The 21,548-nt window shown below is 37.8% G+C and overlaps 3 protein-coding genes across 8 annotated transcripts in view; 1 reads left to right on the plus strand and 2 right to left on the minus strand.

Moving 5' to 3' along the window:
• Positions 1 to 1,422: 1,422 nt before the first annotated feature.
• Positions 1,423 to 3,645, minus strand: CSN5 (COP9 signalosome subunit 5). The gene is made up of 6 exons (XM_089698907.1): positions 3,419 to 3,645; positions 3,232 to 3,335; positions 2,967 to 3,097; positions 2,578 to 2,772; positions 2,164 to 2,431; positions 1,423 to 1,706 (listed from the first exon to the last, which is right to left on the minus strand). Exons 1-6 carry the CDS (start codon positions 3,571 to 3,573, stop codon positions 1,513 to 1,515), a joined length of 1,047 nt encoding a protein of 348 aa, XP_089555033.1. The 5' UTR covers positions 3,574 to 3,645; the 3' UTR covers positions 1,423 to 1,512.
• Positions 3,646 to 5,221: 1,576 nt separating this feature from the next.
• Positions 5,222 to 7,020, plus strand: Xbp1 (X box binding protein 1). Its single transcript, XM_089698908.1, has 3 exons — positions 5,222 to 5,591; positions 5,963 to 6,373; positions 6,795 to 7,020. The coding sequence occupies exons 1-3, from the start codon at positions 5,443 to 5,445 to the stop codon at positions 6,886 to 6,888; spliced, it is 654 nt and encodes a 217-aa protein (XP_089555034.1). The 5' UTR covers positions 5,222 to 5,442; the 3' UTR covers positions 6,889 to 7,020.
• A 7,825-nt stretch (positions 7,021 to 14,845) lies between these two features.
• The window catches only part of Pax (paxillin), a 50,695-nt gene continuing 43,992 nt past the window's right edge, over positions 14,846 to 21,548 (minus strand). For 5 of the 6 annotated variants that reach the window (XM_089698928.1, XM_089698927.1, XM_089698925.1 and 2 more), the window contains 5 exons: positions 19,710 to 19,908; positions 18,180 to 18,395; positions 17,771 to 17,944; positions 17,470 to 17,700; positions 14,846 to 15,285 (listed from right to left, as the gene is read on the minus strand). In XM_089698928.1, coding sequence (XP_089555054.1) covers positions 15,019 to 15,285; positions 17,470 to 17,700; positions 17,771 to 17,944; positions 18,180 to 18,395; positions 19,710 to 19,908 — 1,087 coding nt within the window. In that variant the 3' untranslated portion in view covers positions 14,846 to 15,018. Of the gene's footprint in view, positions 15,286 to 16,969; positions 17,359 to 17,469; positions 17,701 to 17,770; positions 17,945 to 18,179; positions 18,396 to 19,709; positions 19,909 to 21,548 lie in introns of those variants that run through there. The other variant, XM_089698929.1, reaches the window with a different exon arrangement.

Genomic DNA, 21,548 nt, shown 5'->3' on the forward strand with positions numbered 1-21,548 from the left:
GATTCGTTTAACATTCCACTTTAGGTAAATACTAAAAGACTTATTCGTGTGACTGGGGCCCATCGTGCGGACGTGGTCTTTGCAATAAATTTTATTATTAATTTTCATACAACTGACTAATTTTGAATGGAAATAGTTAATTCTTTGTTCGCATTTGCAATATAAATTAAAATAAATAAAGCTTCATCAGTTTTATTGCTTAAAAAATATAATTTACTAAAATTCAATTACATTATAGAATTCAATTGTCAGTATTATTAAAATCTCATACAGTTTACCTCAAATCTTCCGGAGGTACAGTTCAAATGATACAGAAGTTTCGCATTTTTATGTTTGCTTAAATTGCGATAAAATTAACTTTCTCCAATATTATTACATTATATAGTTCAAAAGATTGTAAATCCATTTTCTCGGTTGGTAACTTTAAGGTATAGATTTATTTGAATATGGGCTAAAACATCTGTTATGTATATAGGGAAGATTTGTATAATAACATGTATAGTAAGGCAAGAATGGATGTGACATGTACTTAATATCATATTTTATTTAAGATTTCTAACATCATTAAAATAACATGCCCTAAACTAATATAGTAGTCATTATGAAATATTTAATTTATTTTTTATTATTGGATATTTCTGAAATTTGATTTATGCATTTTATGATATTCGTTATTTTAATTAGTCATTGTTTTAATGCTTGACCATACTTGATGGTTGTAAAACATACAATCACATCATTATCATTTAAAATAGCTTTTAAAATAAATTTTTGAATTATCATTATAGTTTTACATAATGTTTTATGCTATCATTCTATTATTGAAATAGTACTGTTCCTTTAAAAGATAAACGTTTGTTATTCAGCGACAATGTAAATATATGCATATATTAAGTAAGAGTATACTTAGAGACAGTTAACGCTATTCAGAGCCCATCTTTCATGTTTTGGGACATAATGTAAGTGCTTATTATTTCATGTTATTTATGTTAGCCACTAACCAGCACATTATATTGAGATATTTAGATATTTATATGAAATAAACACGTGTTCGCACGACGGTTTTATTTTTTAGTTACGTTTATTTTTCCATTATAAAGAGAGCTTCGCAAAAGATACATATATCGCAATTTGGTGCTTCATTTTATCTAAGTATCTAACTAGAAGGCCCTCCACGATGTGAGATGATTTAGCGCTATGTGAGAGATGTACATAATAATGATTTTATGTAAATTGGTTAATAAATATTTGAGAATGTTTATATAATCACCAGTTTCGTTTTATTTTAAAACCTAGCCCATTACCATGTTATTTAAATCATTTTAAAGTATGTAGTTATTGATTCTACTACTTATTACTTATTGAACTGTTAATTATTGCATCAGACTGAAATATTTTACATTGAATAAGAAAACAACAAAGCATATTTCAGAAACTTTTATTCACTTATCACAAAACGGGTTACAATTTATACCATTACAATACACTGCAATTCTAAATCTCGAGAGTAAATTATTCCATCATAGGTGTAGCGGGGGAGGGTCTGCCGCTGACACTATTAAAAAGCCTGTCCTTTATCATTTGAGCCATCAAGCCGTGGATAACTTCGATAGTAGTTTTGCACGCGTCTTTCGTCGCTTTACCGAGTTTATCTTCTGTGCGCTTCTCGTGTGGATCTGCTCCAGCGACTATGAAACCGCCGCGACCTGTAATTTAATTTCATTAATTCACTTATGTATGCATATTCTTGTAAAATTTTCTGAAAATTATGCATATAAAGAATAAATAATGAATCGACTGGATAGAGATTGAGATAATGAATCTTTATTATATATAAAACTCAAAGGTGACTGATATAGTGATCTATCAACGCACAGCCCAAACCACTGGACGTATCGGGCTGAAACTTGGCATGCAGGTAGATGTTAGGACGTAGGCATCCGCCAAGAAAGGATTTCCCGAAATTCTTGCGGAAACGGGGGAAAACAGGGATGCAAGTACAAAGTCGTGGGCTGAAGCTAGTATAATATAATAAATCAGGTGCAATATTAATTTCTTGTTATTTACATGTATATTGGAAGAATATTTCATTTTACCTTGCAACCTTTGACCAAGAGCAATATTTTTACAATTTATATTGGCAATTACATAAATATTCCTTACCCAAACTGACTTCACTCTGTTCCAATTTATCGGACAAGTCAAATATCTGTCCTGTAGTGTAATCAGCATTAGTTATAAGACTGGAACTGCTCAAAGTATTGACCCAGTACTTATTCCATAGTGAGTCTAACAGCCTCCGATCAAGAGATGACTTGAAGTAGGACACTTCTAGGGAGTAATACTGCTTGCAATGGACGCCAAAATCTTCTATCTTGTTCAATGGGATTGTTTGGTATTCAGATGGCTCTTCGTTTGCTGGTTTGTAGCCCTAAATTTAAAAAAACATAGGATATTTCACCAATTACTTTGAGATTGATACATAACATTATAAAATATACATAATAATAACTTGACAAAAGTAGTGTAAGTTTTCTTTTTAAAATGCAAAGATTATATCAAATCTGTAATTTTTACCTTAGGATAAGTCCTAAAAGCACCCAGACACACTTTGCCAGCTGAAATTGTTCTGACGGGATCAATGACGATGGCCACAAATGGCTCTTGGAAGTTCTGATTGAGCATCTGTGTGGACACATCAATGCCAGACAACCAGCAACCATACCCAGGGTGACTGTGGTACCAACCTATGGCATTTTCATGTCTGCCCACCTGAGAAATAATACTGTTTTACTTGTGCTTTTATATGATTATATTAAAATAATAATCCTAATAAGTATAGAAGATGTAGAATGTGAGCTTCTGGTTAGTATTATACATAAAATTGAAGCTAAAAAAATTTATATTGGTCCCTTAAAAGGTTTTCATAAAATATAGTGTGTTGATTCAAGCAAAAGTAATGTCACCTGTTTAGCTGCCTCAATATAAGCAGTCATGTATTCATAGGCTTGTGCCTGTGCATTCACTCTTGTTTCTGTACCTTCCACAGGGAGCGCAAATGAATCCATCACTATCATTGTGTTGGCATCAACTTTACCTGAAAATGTGTGTAATGTAATGTAAGGTATTAAGGAAAAGATCCTAAACAGAAACCAGTGGTTGTGCAGATAACAAATCTGAAAATGTTTGGAATGGTTATATCTTTTCCAAGATTAATATTAAAGAATTTACCTAACAATAATCCCATAACTTCTAAGGTACCGCCAGATCTTGCGTGCATAACCATCTTCAACAATGCAAGTGCTGATATTTTGATGTCTTTGAAAAAATGTGGGCTGTGAAAGAATTTTACATTATAATACTCCGCAGTGATATGCATTTTGTACCCTATTTAGATCTTTAAAGAAAATGAACTTACTCTTTTTCCCATGGTTTAGCTATGAGAATGTCTTGTTGTTGCTTTTTGTCATAGCGATATATTTCGTCTACACTTGAAATTGTTTCGATGTTATTTGCCATTGCCCAAGTTTTTTGAGCTATAGTGCATTGTGAATCGGCACTTGTTGAAGCCATATTAAAATATCAATTTCCAAATTATATTTTCACATTCACGGTTGAAATTAAAAACATGAGACAACATTCAATTCAACAATGAACCACAGATTGAGTATTAGTTACTACGTCAATGAACTATGTTTTCAGTTTTTGACATTGACAAGGCGTAGGCGAAGGCTAGAGATAATTTTTATTAACCGACTTCAAAAAAAAGGAGGAGGTTATCAATTCGGCCCCGAGATTCGGCCGGTATATTTTTTTTTTTTGGGACTGTGGCTGTTTTGCAATTACAGAGCATAATGCGACTCAGTGGAGCACAATGCCGAATTAATTGGAAAACAGCCTGAGTTATATCACAGATGATTATATTTAAATGTTGTACAGTACAGGCCTGCTTTAAAGTACAAATTCTTCAAATACTGAAAAATAAAACTTGTACAAAATCTTATAGTTTTGATACCTTATCAAAACTATAAGAATAATTAATTATTTCGTCATTGAAAATTACAACGAAAACCCTTCAAAAGAAAAACATTCATTATATTTTATTCATTGATTTTCATTTCAATGTTTGTACTATTCATTTCATTCATTCATAGAGCAGGCTCCAAGGAGATGTTCGTTTGCAAAAATCGCGGACCTAAATCTGACTTCTGATATATATTGTATAGATCCCAGACATCCTATAGACAGATGTTGCCAACCAGTTTTGTGGTCCCCCTGCCCGCACCCCGGTAATTAAATATGGCATACAAAGAAAAAAATAAAAATTTCCAAAACATGCCGTGTGGGGTATCAAATGAAAGAGCTTATTGAGTAGATCACGAATATATAGCATACTATATACATTTCTTACACTTTCTCTAAGATTTTTTAGAAAATTTACGAAAATGGTCCATTTTTGAGTTAACTTTAAACCACTATAGATTGAAAACTCATGAATATATTTTTTAAATTATTATTTTAAATAATTAAGAATAGTCCATTGTTTATGATTCAATATTTCGTACAGTGAAATAGTTGCATGAGGGAGTGGGGGGAGCATTCAAAGATGGCGAGTATATTTTCAAGTTCATATAGTATATAGTTATTTTCATCAAATCCGCCACATAGCTCACTTATATTATATTACGAACTATTGAATCATAAACAATGGACTATTGTTAATTATTTAAAATAATAATTTAAAAAATATATTCATGAGTTTTCAATCTATATTGGTTTAAAGTTAACTCAAAAATGGACCATTTTCGTAAATTTTCTAAAAAATCTTAGAGAAAGTGTAAGAAATGTATATAGTATGCTATATATTCGTGATCTACTCAATAAGCTCTTTCATTTGATACCCCACACGGCATGTTTTGGAAATTTTTATTTTTTTCTTTGTATGCCATATTTAATTACCGGGGTGCGGGCAGGGGGACCACAAAACTGGTTGGCAACATCTGTCTATAGGATGTCTGGGATCTATACAATATATATCAGAAGTCAGATTTAGGTCCGCGATTTTTGCAAACGAAACTCCACTGAGAGTCCGGTCTATCATTCAAGTTACAACTATTGACCACAGCAAACATTGGATTATTGAACGAAAATTCATCGTGTTGACGGTCGGTGTATCCGCCCACTTGGCAATTCCACCAATCGCGTAAAAGCACGTAAACATTTCCAGAACTTCATTTATTCAATAATTTATAGTTATTGACGTAAGCTCGAGTATGTACGACGCGAAAGACAAGTGTAAAAGTGTGATGAAATATCATAGAACTATTTTCTAGCGGTCTTGTTGCAACAAGAGCATGCGATCGTCAAGACTTTAAAGTACTGTGTTGAATAAAAAGTGGCAAAGTTGAGTTGTAGTGAAATTCGTCGTACGCTATAAACACAATGAGCGTACCGATAATAATCACTGTTCCCAATGGCTACTTGGAGGTGGAAGATGGAGATTCCCCGGTCGTGGTCGACTCGGCTCCAACTACACCTTCAAGGAAGCGAAGGCTCGACCACCTCACATGGGAAGAGAAGATGCAACGCAAGTGAGTCATTAGCCATGTTTTGATTGCGTGTCATGCTTATCTGTTAATTGTAGCCTCCACTAACTAGCCGGTTTCCTGTTGAATAGATTAACTTCAGTCCTTACGAAATATTTGGGATGTAAAACTGTACAGTTGCATCATTATTACAAATTCAATAACATACACAATGATCAATATATTTTTTGTTAATAGTGCTTACGAAGGTGTTTTACCTTCATTTACTTGTTCTTTCATAATATAAAATATTATTTAAACATGTCCCTCAGCATACATAAAACAGGCTTTGACTTACGAAGTACCAAAATGACTACAATAAAGTTTATTCTCGAAATTTCGGTCACTATACAAAACAATAACATCTGTCCACGCAGGAAGCTGAAGAACCGCGTCGCCGCGCAAACATCGCGGGACCGGAAGAAGGCGAAAATGGATGAAATGGAGAGCAAGATAAACCACTTCATGGAGGTGAACGAGATGCTCGTCAAGGAGGTAGAGGAATTGAAAGCGATGAACAAGCGTTTGTTGAGCGAGAACGCATCGTTGAGAAGCGAGGCGGCGGCGCGGACCGTCGCGGAAGCCCCGGGACCAGCAGAGTCTCATCCTCAGCAGAAGGAGGGGCTTCCGTCGGCGATCCGCGCGGCGCGCCTGCTGCTGGCGATGTGTCTCCTCTCGCAGACCTCCTCGCACACCTCGAGTCTGACGAATACCTCGATACCCTCCATCAACTTGCAGACTCCCTCCTCAAAGAGATTGATGCAGGTGCTGCAGGAGCGCCTGAAGATGTAAGTTTGTTATTTTGTGCAACATAATAAATTATTGCATCATGCGTTAAGTTATGCCTATTAGGCACATGTCTTAGCTACATGCATTGTAAACAAAATATACTATGAATATTTATGTTTCATTTTAGATAAATAGACATCTATATATAATACTAGCAGTCCGCCCCGGCTTCGCCCGTGGTACATATGAAAAATAGATGTTGGCCGATTCTCAGACTTATCCGATATGCACAGAAAATTTCATGAGAATCGGTCCACCCGTTTCGGAGGAGTATGCAGACTAACATTGTGACACGAGAATTTTATATATAAGATAGGACTATTACAATACATCACTAGACAAAAGATTTATTAACACAATACCAACTACAACATCGCATTGTGTATGATGTAATTTTAAATTCTATATTTTTCTTTACAGAACTCAGTCAGGGAAAATAGAAAATGTACTGAAGGACCTGAAGTGGTGGGGTCCGCAGCAAAGCACATGGAATCCAGTGAAAGTAGAGTCCTAGACAGTGAGATCAACCTTAAACATGACGTGGACAGGATACTAGAACAGCACTCCTACGCACATCCCTACCCCACCATACAAGTTACAGATACAGACGTTAAGGAAGATGGTGACAAAGGTGACATATTCTATGCGAGTTATGAAGCAAATGATTGTGTCACAGTGGAAGTCCCCTGCGATGAACAAGTGGTGGAAGAAACAGCGTTGGACTCTGAAATGGACTTTAGTGAACTAACAAACAATTGCTCAGACATAACATTGGAATGTGACATGAAGCTGCTATCGCCAATGTGCATGTCCCCCAAATCCTTTGACGATAGCTTCAGTGTGTCACCATCGCATACGAATTTAAGCTCAGATTTGGCATATGAATCTTTGTCCTCACCTTTTAGTGAACCTGACTCTTTGGATTTGTCAGATTTTTGGTGTGAATCATTCTCGGAGCTATTCCCAGCTCTTGCGTAATTAATACAAAAACTGTATTCTCACCAAAGACTGACTAGATTGTTAAGTTGAATGACAAATTAAGTTTAAATAGATTTATATTTATTGTTAAGTTATTTTTACTTCTGTAAGTGATTTTATGTTAGTGTAGGGATGTTATGTATAAGTGCTGTTATTAAACAACTTGAAAAGATTTGTTTTGTTTTATTTTGCCCTGAAATACTTTAACATAATATGATAAGAAATAAATACAAAGAAATATGCAATAGAAAGTATTAGGTTTGTAATGACTATAAAAACAATAGGCTATTACACAAAAGTAATAAAAAACTGGGCCATAAATCTGGAAAATGCATATTAACAGTCGATAAGAAATAATTGATGGTTGTTATCGATCGCGCGTAGAATATTCTACGAACGTCTCAAGGCCAATAGGCTTATCAATAAGGTAGCAACGATTTTCTTTTTCGATTCGAAATTAATAAAAAATCATAATAATCGACGACGCGGTTGGCGCAGTGGTAAAGTACCTAACTGCCTACTGAGCCGACGGTCCCGGGTTCGATCCCCGGTCAGGGCAAATATTTGTGTGATGAACTCAATTATTTGTTCTTGGGTCTGGGTGTTATTATCTATATATGTATTTATTAAATATTATATTTATCGTCGCCTAGTACCCACAACACAAGCCTTAATTGAGCTTACTGTGGGACTAGGTAGATTTGTGTAATAATGTCCTATAATATTTATTTATTTATATTTATTTATTTTATAATGAGTTAAACGCTCGAAAAAAGTAATTATGTATCGTGTACGATAATTAATAATTATGGGCTATGACAATTTTTGTTTTTTCCTCCTTTCATAATAGCAAACAAGGTCAAATATTGTTCTGTGTAAATATCTTGTATCTACCTACATGCGCTGGCATTCTGATGTAATGTCGAATAATCATTACACAGCTACAGGTGTTATGCAATTATTTACATTTTAGACTAAAAATTTAAAGTTGTATTTCATGAGTAGGTATGTAATCTAGAGGAAGTAGGTATTAATATGAAATTTGGAATGAAATATGTTTTTTTAAACAAAATGAAGACACAACATTATTGATATTTCATTATCAATATAAGTTTTTATCGACCCGTGGCGTGCCGCCCGGCACCTAATTTGTGTTCCCTGCATCTGCAAAGGGCAACCACCGACGGCGACGCCCGCGCCGATGATACGTCAGGCAGATTCGTTCATCTCCACAGTTCATCTCGCATGTTCTCAACCACAGATATCTAGTAACTAGATAATATATAGACAGCGCTCAATCAAGCTCTCCTTTATGTTCACCACAAACTGCCATCGATTGGAGCGCTGAGCAAACGTATCCCCTTTGCGACTTGCGAGAGTGCGTAGCGATAATTTCTCGAACTTAGTGGACACCCGGCTTTTCATGTCGAATGCAGAGCATGACTCTGGTAGCAACATGTTGCTACCATGAGAATAGAATACCAGTTTTATTTACTAAAATAAACTGGCCTCCAAATTATCTCCTAATAAAAATTCTTACACGCTCGCAATTAAAATAATTATATAAATAAACTATATGTTACTATGTAACTACTAAGGTTATAGATAAGTAGGTATGTTACTTAGATTTGTATTTTTTGTATATTTTCCCATTTCGTAATATCATTTATCTTTATGGGTAAAGATAAGTTTATCAAGATTATTTGGGTCAGTCCAAGAAATTGTATTTCCAAACTCATTATGTTCTATCATCATCAATTTAAGTAAGTTTTAGTAAAACCACCTATATATATTATAAAATAATCGCTGAACCGATTTTAAGGATAATTGGGTTGTAGTCTTCACTCAAATTAGAATACTAATTACTAAAATTTAAAAATATGTAGTACTAAATGGGGCGAGCAGGTAGTTAACATAATTTGAGTAAATTCTCACATGCTTGTAAACTCACTTCGTAGACGGTTGAAATAAAAATCCACCATAAGAAAACATTAAATATATTTGTTAAAATATTACAGATTCAATAAAATCATGTCACTTTACATACATACAATAATAATATTTACGTTAACTTGCGGTTAATGACCCCATATCCTCGAAACAAAACGGTGCCAACTCACGGTGAATACAACAGAAAAATAATTTTCCAAAAAAATAATTTGTGCTGTAGAACATTAACTACAAAAAAATTAAAATAATTTGAGTTTAGTTTTGTGTTCATATGTAACAGAAGAATATAAGGAACAGAAGACGACATTCAGTCTTACATTATGTATATATCTTAGTTAAATACTAAAAAAATGGACGAAACAAAGCTACTATTCAAGTAAATATACATTAAATATAAAGAAATAACGTATTTAAGTTTTTTAAATATTCGTACAATTCTAAGAATATTCAAATAAAGCAAAAATTACAAAAAGTTTAAAAAATATACGATCGAAAAAAACATGTTTAAATAATTAGATTTAATATTCAAATCATACATTTCTAAAAGTAAATACAATATTGAAATGAAGAATGAAACTGAAGACTAATAATAATGCTATCTCACTATTCACAATTTAAATAATAAAAAAATAAAATAACTATTAAATGAACCTTAAAACATACACTTTAAGGTCCTTTTTTCAATTCAATTCAATTCAAATATATTTATGCTTTGTATAAAATAAACACCGTGAGTTTATGTAACATATGTATATTTTGGCACTCGCGACTACCGTTCTAGCTTTAAGCGGTTTTAAAGCAATAATAATATAAAATAATACAAACTGTACAACCGAGGTGTAATTACTAATGGAAGATATGAACTTAACAAGTTATATAGATATACTTTCTGTTATTTATTTGTGAATTTTAAAGTTTGTATGCTTCAGTTTTCCAATGGAAAGGTACTGAAGTGTAGTAAATGAAAATTGTACATATTTAAATTAGAAAAAATAATAAAAATAAGTAAATAACTTTTTTATCTGTTATGGCACTGAGTGAGAACCTATTTATCAAGGCCAGAGTCAATTTTGGGGGGCCGAGTCACCTCCGTCCGTAGGAGTATACCCTGAACTCTGAAACCCTACACGTGGCCCCCGGGTGGTGCTAAACAGGTGACATGGTGGGAGACAATCGTCGCGGCTAGAATGACCACCCATCAGCTGAAGACGAGTCGCCAAGCGTCCGTGTTCCGACTCGAAGAAGCTGATGTAGCCTTAGTGAAGACGGGTCGAATCAGTTGCGCTCTGACAATCGGGACGATCTGACGCACACTGACGTTTCAAATTGTACATATTTAAATTAGAAAAAATAATAAAAATAAGTAAATAACTTTTTTATCTGTTATGGCACTGAGTGAGAACCTATTTATCAAGGCCAGAGTCAATTTTGGGGGGCCGAGTCACCTCCGTCCGTAGGAGTATACCCTGAACTCTGAAACCCTACACGTGGCCCCCGGGTGGTGCTAAACAGGTGACATGGTGGGAGACAATCGTCGCGGCTAGAATGACCACCCATCAGCTGAAGACGAGTCGCCAAGCGTCCGTGTTCCGACTCGAAGAAGCTGATGTAGCCTTAGTGAAGACGGGTCGAATCAGTTGCGCTCTGACAATCGGGACGATCTGACGCACACTGACGTTTCTGCATCTGGTGGCTAGTCATGGAGGTTAGCGGGATCCGAGGCACGGTGCACCGCTGGCCGACCGCTGGTCAGTAGGGGGCCCAAGTAGCGTGCTAGCCACTCGCGAAAGGCTGCCCCGCCAACCAGCGAAAAATCCCAAGTTGCGCCATAGTGCCGGTTGGCGACCGGACGAGAGGGCCCTATGGACAACTTGGGGGGGCTCGGGCGTCCCCGCAGTCTCCAAACTAGTCCCCAATAATGCAGTTGCTAAGTGTGTGTCTCTGGTCCTGATGTTAAGCGCCTCGATTCACTGCCGTTTTCATACCTACTTCACTCTCCTATTAAAAAAAACAATATGAAAGCAAGATACAGAAATAAGGTTGCACAGCGGCAGCACTCCCTCTCGCTAAAAGTGGACCTCACCAACATCAGAGGTCTCCACTCAAATCTCGCTGCAGTCCACTTCCACCTTGAGACTCATAAACCCTGTATCTTGTTCCTCACGGAGACGCAGATAAGATGTCCGTCTGACTTGGCGTACCTATCTTATCCCGGCTACACCCTGGAGCATAATTTCAAAGCTCGGTCAGGTGTGTGCGCGTACGTCCGAGACGACATCTGTTGTCGGCGTCTCCGGTATCTTGAAGACCCCCATTTTTCCGTACTATGGATGCTGGTGGACACAGGCCCAGAGAAGCTTCTCTATGCATGTGTCTACCGAGCGCACAGCGGAGACCAGGAGACAATCAGGCTCACAGAGTACCTAAGTGAGGTGGCGGACGCTGCTCAACACAAATACCCTTCCGCTCAGCTTGTGTTACTGGGGGATTTTAATGCCCACCACCAGGAGTGGCTATACCCATACCAGTGCACTGACCTAGCTGGGAGAGAGATGCGTAAACTCTCCATTGCATTAAATCTCACCCAGCTGGTCCAAGGAGCGACGCGGGTTCCTGATGTTGAGAGCCATACAGCCAATTGCTTGGACCTTCTGCTGACAACAGATCCAGACCGTTACTCGGTAGCGATTTCCTCGCCGCTTGGCAGCTCCGATCACTGTCTGGTGAAATCTGTATCTGTCTACTCGCCGCCCGATCCCAGTCCTAGGGGCTCTCGGCGCGTGTGGCAATACAAGTCAGCAGATTGGGATGAGATGCGTTCCTTTTTTGCGTCTTATCCTTGGCGGCCTGTCTGCTTTTCTTCTGAAGACCCTTCGACCTGCGCGGATGCTGTGACTGATGTGTTGCGTCAGGGAATGGAGTACTTTATTCCATTCTCGGACGTAGCCATGTCCGGCAAAGCTCAGCCCTGGTTCAGGGCCGATTGCAGACGTGCTGAAGCGCTAAAGCATGAGGCATATCTGGCTTGGGTTGACGCTCGACACCGCAAAGCGAAGGACGTATCAGAAAAGAAGAAAGCCTTTAACCGGGCCGCCAAGTCCTGCAAGAAGGCTCTACGGAAAGCTCGATTCGACCACGTTAGCCGTATAGGGAACAAACTGGCTTCTTACCCCTCTGGTAGTAAAGCGTTTTGGTCCCTGGCAAAGTCGGTTGAATCGAATTTCTGCCGCCCCTCACTTCCCCCACTGCTGAAACCAGACGGGACGCTGGCTCACACCGCCGTAGAGAAAGCGAACCTATTTGCCACTCTATTTGCGGAAAATTCACGTCTGGATCCCGCCAGCGCAAAACCTCCCAGTCTACCTGGATGCGAGGCGAATATGCAGGAAATTCGCATCCGTCAGACGGAGGTTCTTAAAACGCTGCGGAATCTTGATGTGAATAAAGCCAGTGGCCCTGATGGAATTCCAGCCATAGTTCTAAAAACCTGTGCGCCTGAACTTGCTCCTGTTTTGACACGCCTCTTTCGCCTTTCGATGACGACTGGAAAAGTACCGAAATCTTGGAAGCTTGCCAACGTGCAGCCTGTGCCCAAAAAAGGCAGTCGTGCCGACCCTTCCAACTACAGGCCAATTTCAGTCACGTCCATACTCTGTAAGACTATGGAACGTGTACTGAACAGCCGGCTCCTGGCACACCTAGAAGCGAATGACCTCCTCAGTGACCGTCAGTACGGGTTCCGCCGAAACCGGTCCACAGGGGATCTTCTAGCGTACGCCATCTACATCTGGAGCGAGGCCATCGAGAATCATGGTGAAGCACTTGCTGTCTCCCTTGATATCTCAAAGGCCTTCGATAGGGTCTGGCATGATAGTCTTATTGGCAAGCTTCCATCCTACGGTCTGCCTGCTGGTCTCTGCGCCTGGATCTCAGATTTTCTGAGGGACCGGTCGCTTCGGGTAGTCGTCGACGGCTGCTCGTCCGACCAAATGGCTATAAATGCCGGAGTCCCTCAGGGATCAGTTCTCTCCGCAACACTCTTCCTGCTACACATCAACGATCTGCTGAAACCCGGTATCTATGGGTACGCAGACGATAGCACTGTTGTGGAGAGATATGTATCCAGCGCGCGAGCCAGTACGGCACAAATTCAGTCTCTACGGGAGGCGATGGTTGATCGCATGAACTTGTCCTTACAGGCGGTCTCCGACTGGGGCGATGCCAATCTGGTCAAGTTCAATGCGGCTAAGACCCAGGCGTGTCTATTCTCCGCTAAACGGAGTCCATTCCACCTGACTCCGAATTTCCAAGGTGTGTCCGTGCCGATAACTAACCACCTTGAGCTTCTTGGTATCACCTTAACGCCCACTCTGAACTTTGGTTCCTTCATTGAATCTAAAGCCCAAGTAGCCTCAAAAAAGCTTGGAATTCTGGCGAAGGTGAGACAGTATTTCAGCCCGGGACAGTTGCTCAACCTTTATCAAGCACAAGTCCGATCGTGCATGGAATACTGCTCTCACCTCTGGGACGGATCCGCCAAGTACCAGCTGGAGGCGCTTGAGGCGATAGAGAGGCGTGCCAAGAGGCTCATAAATGACGATGACCTAGTAGGCAAAAAGCTCCAAAGCCTCGGTCACCGCCGCAGAGTGGCCAGCTTATCGGTCTTCTATCGGATACACTTTGGAGAGTGCGCTGCGGAACTGCACGATCTCGTTCCGCCATCCCCGTTCTTCCATCGATCGTCGAGGCGCACAGATTCTAGGCATCGCCATATGGTGGACGTTCCATGTACCCGGACTAAGCGGTTCGGTTCCACATTCTTTATCCGAACCGCGAGGGACTGGAACATGCTTCCTGAGTCTGTGTTCCCCGACGAGTACAATATGGGGGTCTTCAAGCGTAGAGTGAACAGGTACCTTCTAGGGAAGCGCGTTCCATCTTAGACCACATCTCAGCTTAACATCAGGCGAGATTGTGGTCAAGCGCTTCCCTATTACCAATAAAAAAAAAAAAAAAAAAAAAAAAAAAAAAATTTAAATATACTTTTTTTACAGAAGTGAATATTTCATTTATGGTCGAAAGAACTTATTGGTCAGATTTTAGAACCGCCCATATTTACATATGTATCATAAATAAATAACAGAAAATAAACATTTTCATTTATAAAGCGTTTGTTAAAATGCAGCTATTATGGCTTTTAAACCTAAGTTTAAAATAATAGTCAAGTATTTTTCAATTCAACATAAGTCACTTATAAGTTTTGTAGTACCATTTTACTTATGCCTCGAAAAACTACGACATATAAAAAAATCTCAAAATTTGTGTAATAAATCTTGTGAGTTATATCTGAAGCACTTACACATAGAAGTATATTTTCTCGTATCGTATCGTAATTTGAAAATACTTTCAAAAATACTACCTACAACTACTGTTCTCAACACTAGACCAATTGCACGTTACAATAATAATTATACGACCAACAATTCTTTTCTATCTAATATTAGAACCATTTTAGTACGAACACTAATTCAATCATCACATCATTATTTCCATTGCTAAATCTACGAATTTTAGAATTTCACATACATTTATATATCTTACTGAAGTTTTAGAATCCTGAATCAATAACGTCCTCTTATATTTTACATAATATGGCAGTTCATCTTTAGAAGACATAAATAATCTGTGGACTTTGAAAAGCGCGCCATCTATATTTTTAACCAAAAAGTTTATCAAAGCAGGCGTGGCAATATGGTTTATCGTTTTGTTCCTTGAACGTGCCTTTATTGAGTTGTCTGAGACAGAATGCGCAGACGAAATGTTCCGGGTGGAATTTGCGGAACATGGCAGTTATGCATCTTCCCGCGATGGGTTTGTGACACCCGGCGCAAAGGGAGCCCCGTTTGCCGTGGTAGTGGGTCTCGCAGTATGGCTGCCCTTCGTGCTCGAAGAACGAGCCGCCGTGGAACGGCTCGCGACACTCCTGGAATTGAGAAATAAAATTCATTATAATGGAAAATTACATAAAAAAAGAACACATTGTTCCGTATGGAAGGAAAAGGGGGTTAGTTTTGAGGGACGTAATATTGCATATATCCCGCACTTATTTGTGACGGTACAGACTGTAGTAATTCTTAAATAACTGGGAAATTTCTTAGTAGAGTTTAAGCGAAAAAGGAGATCATTTAAGTCTTTACTCTATTCAGGTCAAACACAATAACACTCTGTGAGATCTTTCCCGGTAACTTTCAGTTGCTCCTCCCACATTTACATCCGTTTTGAATTCGTTAGTGTAGTGGTAAATTTTAGTCATTTGTATGTTTATGTTTTAGAAATACATATGTGTCCTGTTAGTTTTTTCAATACTTAATACTAGTCTATCTGTATCAATTAAAACTTGATGGATTATAGTGTGCTTATATGTAGTGTCCTTAATTCTGTGTATTTTGTATATTATATGTCGACTGCTCTTTATTTGTTATATTTTCCGTGAATAAAATGCGTGTAGTATACAGTAATATAATAATTTAATTAAGTTTAAAATCGTGTGAGAATCATAAACTTTATGAACCTACACATACCAGCTATTTTTTAATTTCCCAAATAAAACTATATTGTCGGACTCAATTAAAAAATAGTCAAGTAGACTTGTTAACTTTTTTGGAAATAATTTCCTTCCCAAAAAGTCTACTCTTAAGTCTTAACCTATTTATGTCCAATAATTTTTATGTGCAAAACAGCAATGTAATATAGAAACGATAGATGTAACTGTAGTATTTTTGGATTCGGATATTATAATATTTATATGTTACTTAAAATAAAGTGTTATGTAAGTAAGTAAAGTGTAATTTTTTTAACTAAGTTCTTGTTTAGTTGAAATCTGTATCACTATTTACAAATCTACAATTTATACTATTTTCATACTGAACAATATATTTAGATCAAAAACATTGGTTGTCCTCTAGGAAAGTACATTATTTTTGCATTAGTAAACTGCGTTAATGTGTTTATCGTGTTACAAACATCCCTGACATTGACTTGATGGACGAACACGCTTTTAAATACCATTTCTAAATTCTGACACGCTTTTGGATAGAAACCAATTAATTTTTTTTATATTAGAGGAACAACCATTAACCATATCACTGGCAAGTGGCAAGCATTGTAATAACAAAAAATATATTACTGAAATTTTTATTATTCATATATCTCATAGATTTGTAAACAGTTCTTTAAAATCTTGCATTTGCAAAATATAAAAATATACATTTATTTTTAAACTTTTTAAATTACGACTGATCGTGTCTATGGTCTTGACATATTTATTTTTTAAATCCACCGACCGCGCGTGGCAACGGCATTGGAGTGCAATTCAAAAATAGAACCTAATCCAATGGCCTATAAACGCTTTCATTTACATCAGCCGGTGTGGCTGCGGTGTCTGACGTCACAGCTATTAATAACCAATCACATGCGACCAAAGGGAAACCCTATACGCCTAGCACTTGACCCCATTCAAGTTTCTATAGCTTTTTTGCCTGAACAATAGATTGATAAGAGTTCATTATCGTGTCGAGATGCGTGTACGCGCGTGACCTTGACGCATTACGTACGCAACGCATAGTGTCCGCACTTATTGTATCTGATATTTGTTTATTTTTGTGTTTTTATTTTTATTTTATTGTTATATTTTTTTCAATCATTTTTTTTATTTTTGTTCTCTTTATTGTATAAAATCTTAACATTACAATAATAATACAAAAATATATTACAATATAATATTATTCCCTATTACGTATACTAATACCCATGCTAATACTATGTTACATTGTGTGTATGTGTTGTGTCAGAGTAACATCTGTGTTCGTGTCATGTTTACATTCATCTGTGTGTTTGCCATTGGGCTGTCATAGCTGTAAAAAAAGGGGAGGGCATCCATTTTGGGGGCATCGCATATCATACATTATTCTTCCTCATCGACTCCGACGCATTTTGGGCATACCGGCTTTCCTTCCATGGCATAGAAAGTTTTACCTTTTACCGGGTTTGAGCAATCCTGTATAAAAACCATTTATTATTACCGAATTTTTACCAAGTTTTCATACTTAACCTGGCGTAGACGCGCTATATACTTATCCACATTTAAACAGTCGATATCGATACGAACCTTGCACACGAAGCAATCTGGATGCCACTGAGTATTAAGGGCGGAAATATAGTTTTCCATGATGGGTTTGTTGCAGCCACCGCATTTGGGGGCGAACATGTCGAAGTAATCGGCACGACAGTACGGTTTGCCGTCCCTTTCATGGAAACCTTCCTCGCCGAACTGCTGGCCACACTGAGCGCAGAAGAAATGCTCTGTATGCCAGGTCTTCTCTAGCGCCGTTACGCATTTCTGTAACAGAAGAATTATTAGAAAAAATCCCGATACACATGTATAGACCAAGTTATGTTGTGACACTAACATCGAGGATCGGTCCGTTACAGTAGGCGCATCTCGGCGAGAACAGATTGTGGTAATCTGGCTCGCAGTATGGCCTTCCGTCGCGCTCGAAGAAGTTCCTAGTTCCGAGCTCCTGGTTGCAGTGCGCACAAGTGAAGTGCTCCGGGTGCCAGGTTCGACCCAGCGCCGTAATCACCTGCAAAAACATTTTATGTCACAAACACTATTACAATCGACATATCCAATTAGGTTTCGACTCGGTCGCGGAAGAATTCTAACAAATACCCGCGGCCCCAAAGCGGCTCGACGGAACACAGTGGGGTTTAGTCGGTAAGAATCCGACATAACCCACGGCTCCTTCCCCGGGGGCCGAGGGTATCTTTGGAAGATTTCCCCACTATAAAAAAAAGGTGGTTTGACTCGATCTGCACCTGTCCGACGATGGGTTTCTCGCAGGCGTTGCAGCATCCCTTCTGCGGGGTCTGTACTCCTTGGCGGCTCATGTCTGCCCGCAGAGATCCGAGCATGTGTTCCAGCGACGCTGACTCCGGCTGCCGCGGGCTGCTGCGGTAGTGCTCCTGCCAGCCGCGCTTCTCGCGATACACTTGAGTGCCTTCGACTTCTGGGGGCGCCCCTGACCCGCTCACCTGAAAACACCCAGCTATTTACCCAACTGCCGAAACATAAATCGATACATTACGAAATTTTTGAACGATCGAAGTGTGGAAACGTACGCAAAACCGGCCGGCTGGGAAGAACCGAAGCGAATGCTGGCCGAGTGAAATGTTTGACTATGTACTCTAATATTATAAGCTCCCGGCCCCACTACGCCCGTGATGTAATTGCGATACTATCTTTAGATGCGAGCTTTTCGGCGGGTGCGAGGGAGACGACCCTAGTTCTCTGGAGTGACGGTCGGACGCTGGAAATAGACGTGGCCCAAGAAAGGCGACTAGTAAATATTATAATAAACGGAAAATCTGCTCTGTAGTGCAGTGTGCCGAGGTAGCCATGACAGCTACGCGAAAATTTATAAAGATGACTCAATTTATTGTTTGCGTATGTAATCAAATATAATGGAGTTTGCTCATAAAGTATGGGGATTTGTTTTTTTTTTTATGAATGGATATTTCTTCTTGGATGGTCTTAAAATCGTGCAATAGATAATGTTCGATTTTATTATCTCACTGTCGTAAGTGACAATGTGCCAAGTGTGATTGGCCTCGAATAGACGATTATCGGGCTGTTGCATTTTGTAATAGAGCGAGTGTAACATAAACAATAATTTAATGTGTTGTTACATTTACAAATTGTCGTTTGAAGTTCAGATGATGTTTTGCGATAGTACTGTAACTTTATATTTGGAAATAGTAGAATTGGTTGCATGCCTGATTAGTGGAGTATATAAATATTTTTTTTTGTAAAACTTGACAATATGTTATTAAATAATTCAAAAAAGTTAAGGCAGATTAAAATGTTTAAAATCATTGAACCCCATCTTCCTCCTACATGTATTCGTTCTTTAAAATTTGATTTTAAATGGCAAAGATGAAAAAAACAACCTTAATTACTTTTGGCCACTGTAATTTTCGCAAACTATTTAACGAATGTAAAACATCTTACGTTATATTTATTTGTTTAACATACCTACGTAGGTATGTACTTCTATTTAAAACACATTCAAACGTAGGTATATTTAATTTCGTAAGACTTTTAAGTTTTCTATTTCATAGTTGTACGTATTGGCCAATAGAATATGTATTCGGCAGAATCCGTCCCTATTGGGATCGGGAAGGCCATAAACAAAAAAGAAGAAGAAGAATATGTATTGCCTTTAGATATTAATTTATTTATTGATGCAGTTAAACCTTTAAATTCAAATTCAAATTCAAATTCAAATGTAACTGTTGTTTGAAAGCAAATTAATCGCTGGGACTTTTATTTGTCAAAGTCAAAAGTACCTTAAAGTCGGAAAGTGACGCCATCAGATCATCCAGTTCCTTGGTAGCGCTGGACGCATGGTGACGGTGAGTGGTGGTGACTTGCGGTTGTGGTGGTGGTGCCGGTTCTACCACTGTTTCTTGTACCGTTACTGTGACTTGCTTGGTACCGGGGCGAGGGAGCGTGCCTGATGGTGGTACGGGGGATGTTGAGGCGCGGCTGTTGAAGGTACATAATATATTTATATTTATACAGTAGCTTATAAGTTCATGCAACGTTCAAGTTCTGCTTCTTTAAATTTGTACTCATGGATAGAAAATTCAAGTACATAATAAGGCGAATTGATGTTTCCTGGTTTTAAGGACCATATCAGTCAATCTTGTGTGTACTTTTTTTTAACATGTCAATGTCATGAAGGTTCTACACAGCACACATATACTTTTTATCATAGTATGTGTTTCAAAGATATACTGAGCCGATATATTCTACCGCGCTCATTACAGTTTTCATAATATTTTTCGAGAATGTTCACTATTATGTGCTATAAATTGTTCTTTCTTTCTTTCTTTCTTCCTATCGTGCACCAATAATTAAAGATCATTTATAATTCTAAAATAACATAATTAAACCACATCTAATAATAGACGGAGTATAATAATTGTTCACATAACGGGACAATTTGGCACTCTGTAGCATTTGGCATTTCGACTTATGAATTGTTAGGATCTCTCAGACGAATGGAACAGCCATAAATCTATGTCCCAGTCTAGGTTCCAACGCAGTACTATTAGTTCCAGTAAATAATAGTACTTCATACTTAGTTATAGCAGGTGTGTTCCAAACAGTCGGAAATGTATGTGCCAAGAACAATTAGTACAATGTCTGAATATATGACAATTAATTATACTTCATTGGACTATTATTAAATACAAAACGATAATTACGTCAAATGTCTGGACGAGAAAATGATGTTGTGTTTGGAACTCTTGTACTGGAGATATTTGAAATAGTAATGCCATCAATAATAATTAGGGCACATTGATTTTCTTATTAGTTCATAAAAATTTTAATATTTCTTATATTATTCAACATATGCACTTGTTTATTATTTATTTTAAGCGATATTATTTTAATAATATTAAGATTCAATATAGAATTCAGTTTAATATCACTATCAAGATCTTTATAAATCAGCTATCTATGTTCTATTGCCATGAAAATTTACAGCATCGATATTAATATGTATTTTTCCCATCACCCATAAAATTTGACGCAAATATCTTTCAAGGTTCATAAATAATGTTTTTCCAGCTGATTATAATGATTTAGATGTTAGGTTTTCAAAAAAATATTTATCAAATGATATTTGCAGATTCAAGCAGCCTTTCAGAAAGTAATTGTATGGAATAGAACCGATCTGTTTATTCCATCATTTTAATCTGGATAAGTTTTATTGACGCAAAATCAATAGCTGTTACGTCATCGATTATTACGTATCATTTGTCGATGGATTCGATCAAAGAGGTGTATTAAGTACTATTTTGGTCCTGAAAACAAAAGTTGAAGGTTCGCAAACAAAGTAAAGGGCGTAAGCCGTAAACCTAATTATAGACTACAAAAGAAGAATGATTTGTTTGTATCAAATAAGCTCCGAAACTACGGGACTGATAAAACTGATTTTGAAGATTCTTTTTCAACTAATTGACATCTTATATAGAAAATTCTTGTGGAACGGTGCTAAAATCATTCGAGATGGCTTGCCCGATTTTCATGAAATTTTGTATGCATATCGCGGGTAGGTCTGAGAATCGTACATCTATTTTTCATACCCCTAGGCCCTAAGTGATAAGAGTAGGGCA

The sequence above is a fragment of the Colias philodice genome, chromosome 9 (assembly GCF_061535455.1).
Source record: "Colias philodice isolate Cphi_HAF_F1 chromosome 9, ilColPhil1 Martin Lab GWU primary, whole genome shotgun sequence".
In the NCBI taxonomy this organism is placed as follows: domain Eukaryota; kingdom Metazoa; phylum Arthropoda; class Insecta; order Lepidoptera; family Pieridae; genus Colias; species Colias philodice.

Excerpts from the sequence above, each read along its gene's own strand:
- CSN5 (XM_089698907.1), bottom strand. The coding sequence starts at position 3,573 with ATGGCTTCAACAAGTGCCGATTCACAATGCACTATAGCTCAAAAAACT. Across the intron at positions 3,336-3,418 it reads GCTAAACCATGGGAAAAAGA|CCCACATTTTTTCAAAGACA; the intron begins GTAAGTTCATTT and ends ATTCTTTCACAG. Across the intron at positions 1,707-2,163 it reads ACAGAGTGAAGTCAGTTTGG|GTCGCGGCGGTTTCATAGTC; the intron begins GTAAGGAATATT and ends ATTAAATTACAG.
- Xbp1 (XM_089698908.1), top strand. The coding sequence starts at position 5,443 with ATGAGCGTACCGATAATAATCACTGTTCCCAATGGCTACTTGGAGGTG. Across the intron at positions 5,592-5,962 it reads GAAGAGAAGATGCAACGCAA|GAAGCTGAAGAACCGCGTCG; the intron begins GTGAGTCATTAG and ends CTGTCCACGCAG. Across the intron at positions 6,374-6,794 it reads CTGCAGGAGCGCCTGAAGAT|AACTCAGTCAGGGAAAATAG; the intron begins GTAAGTTTGTTA and ends TTTTCTTTACAG.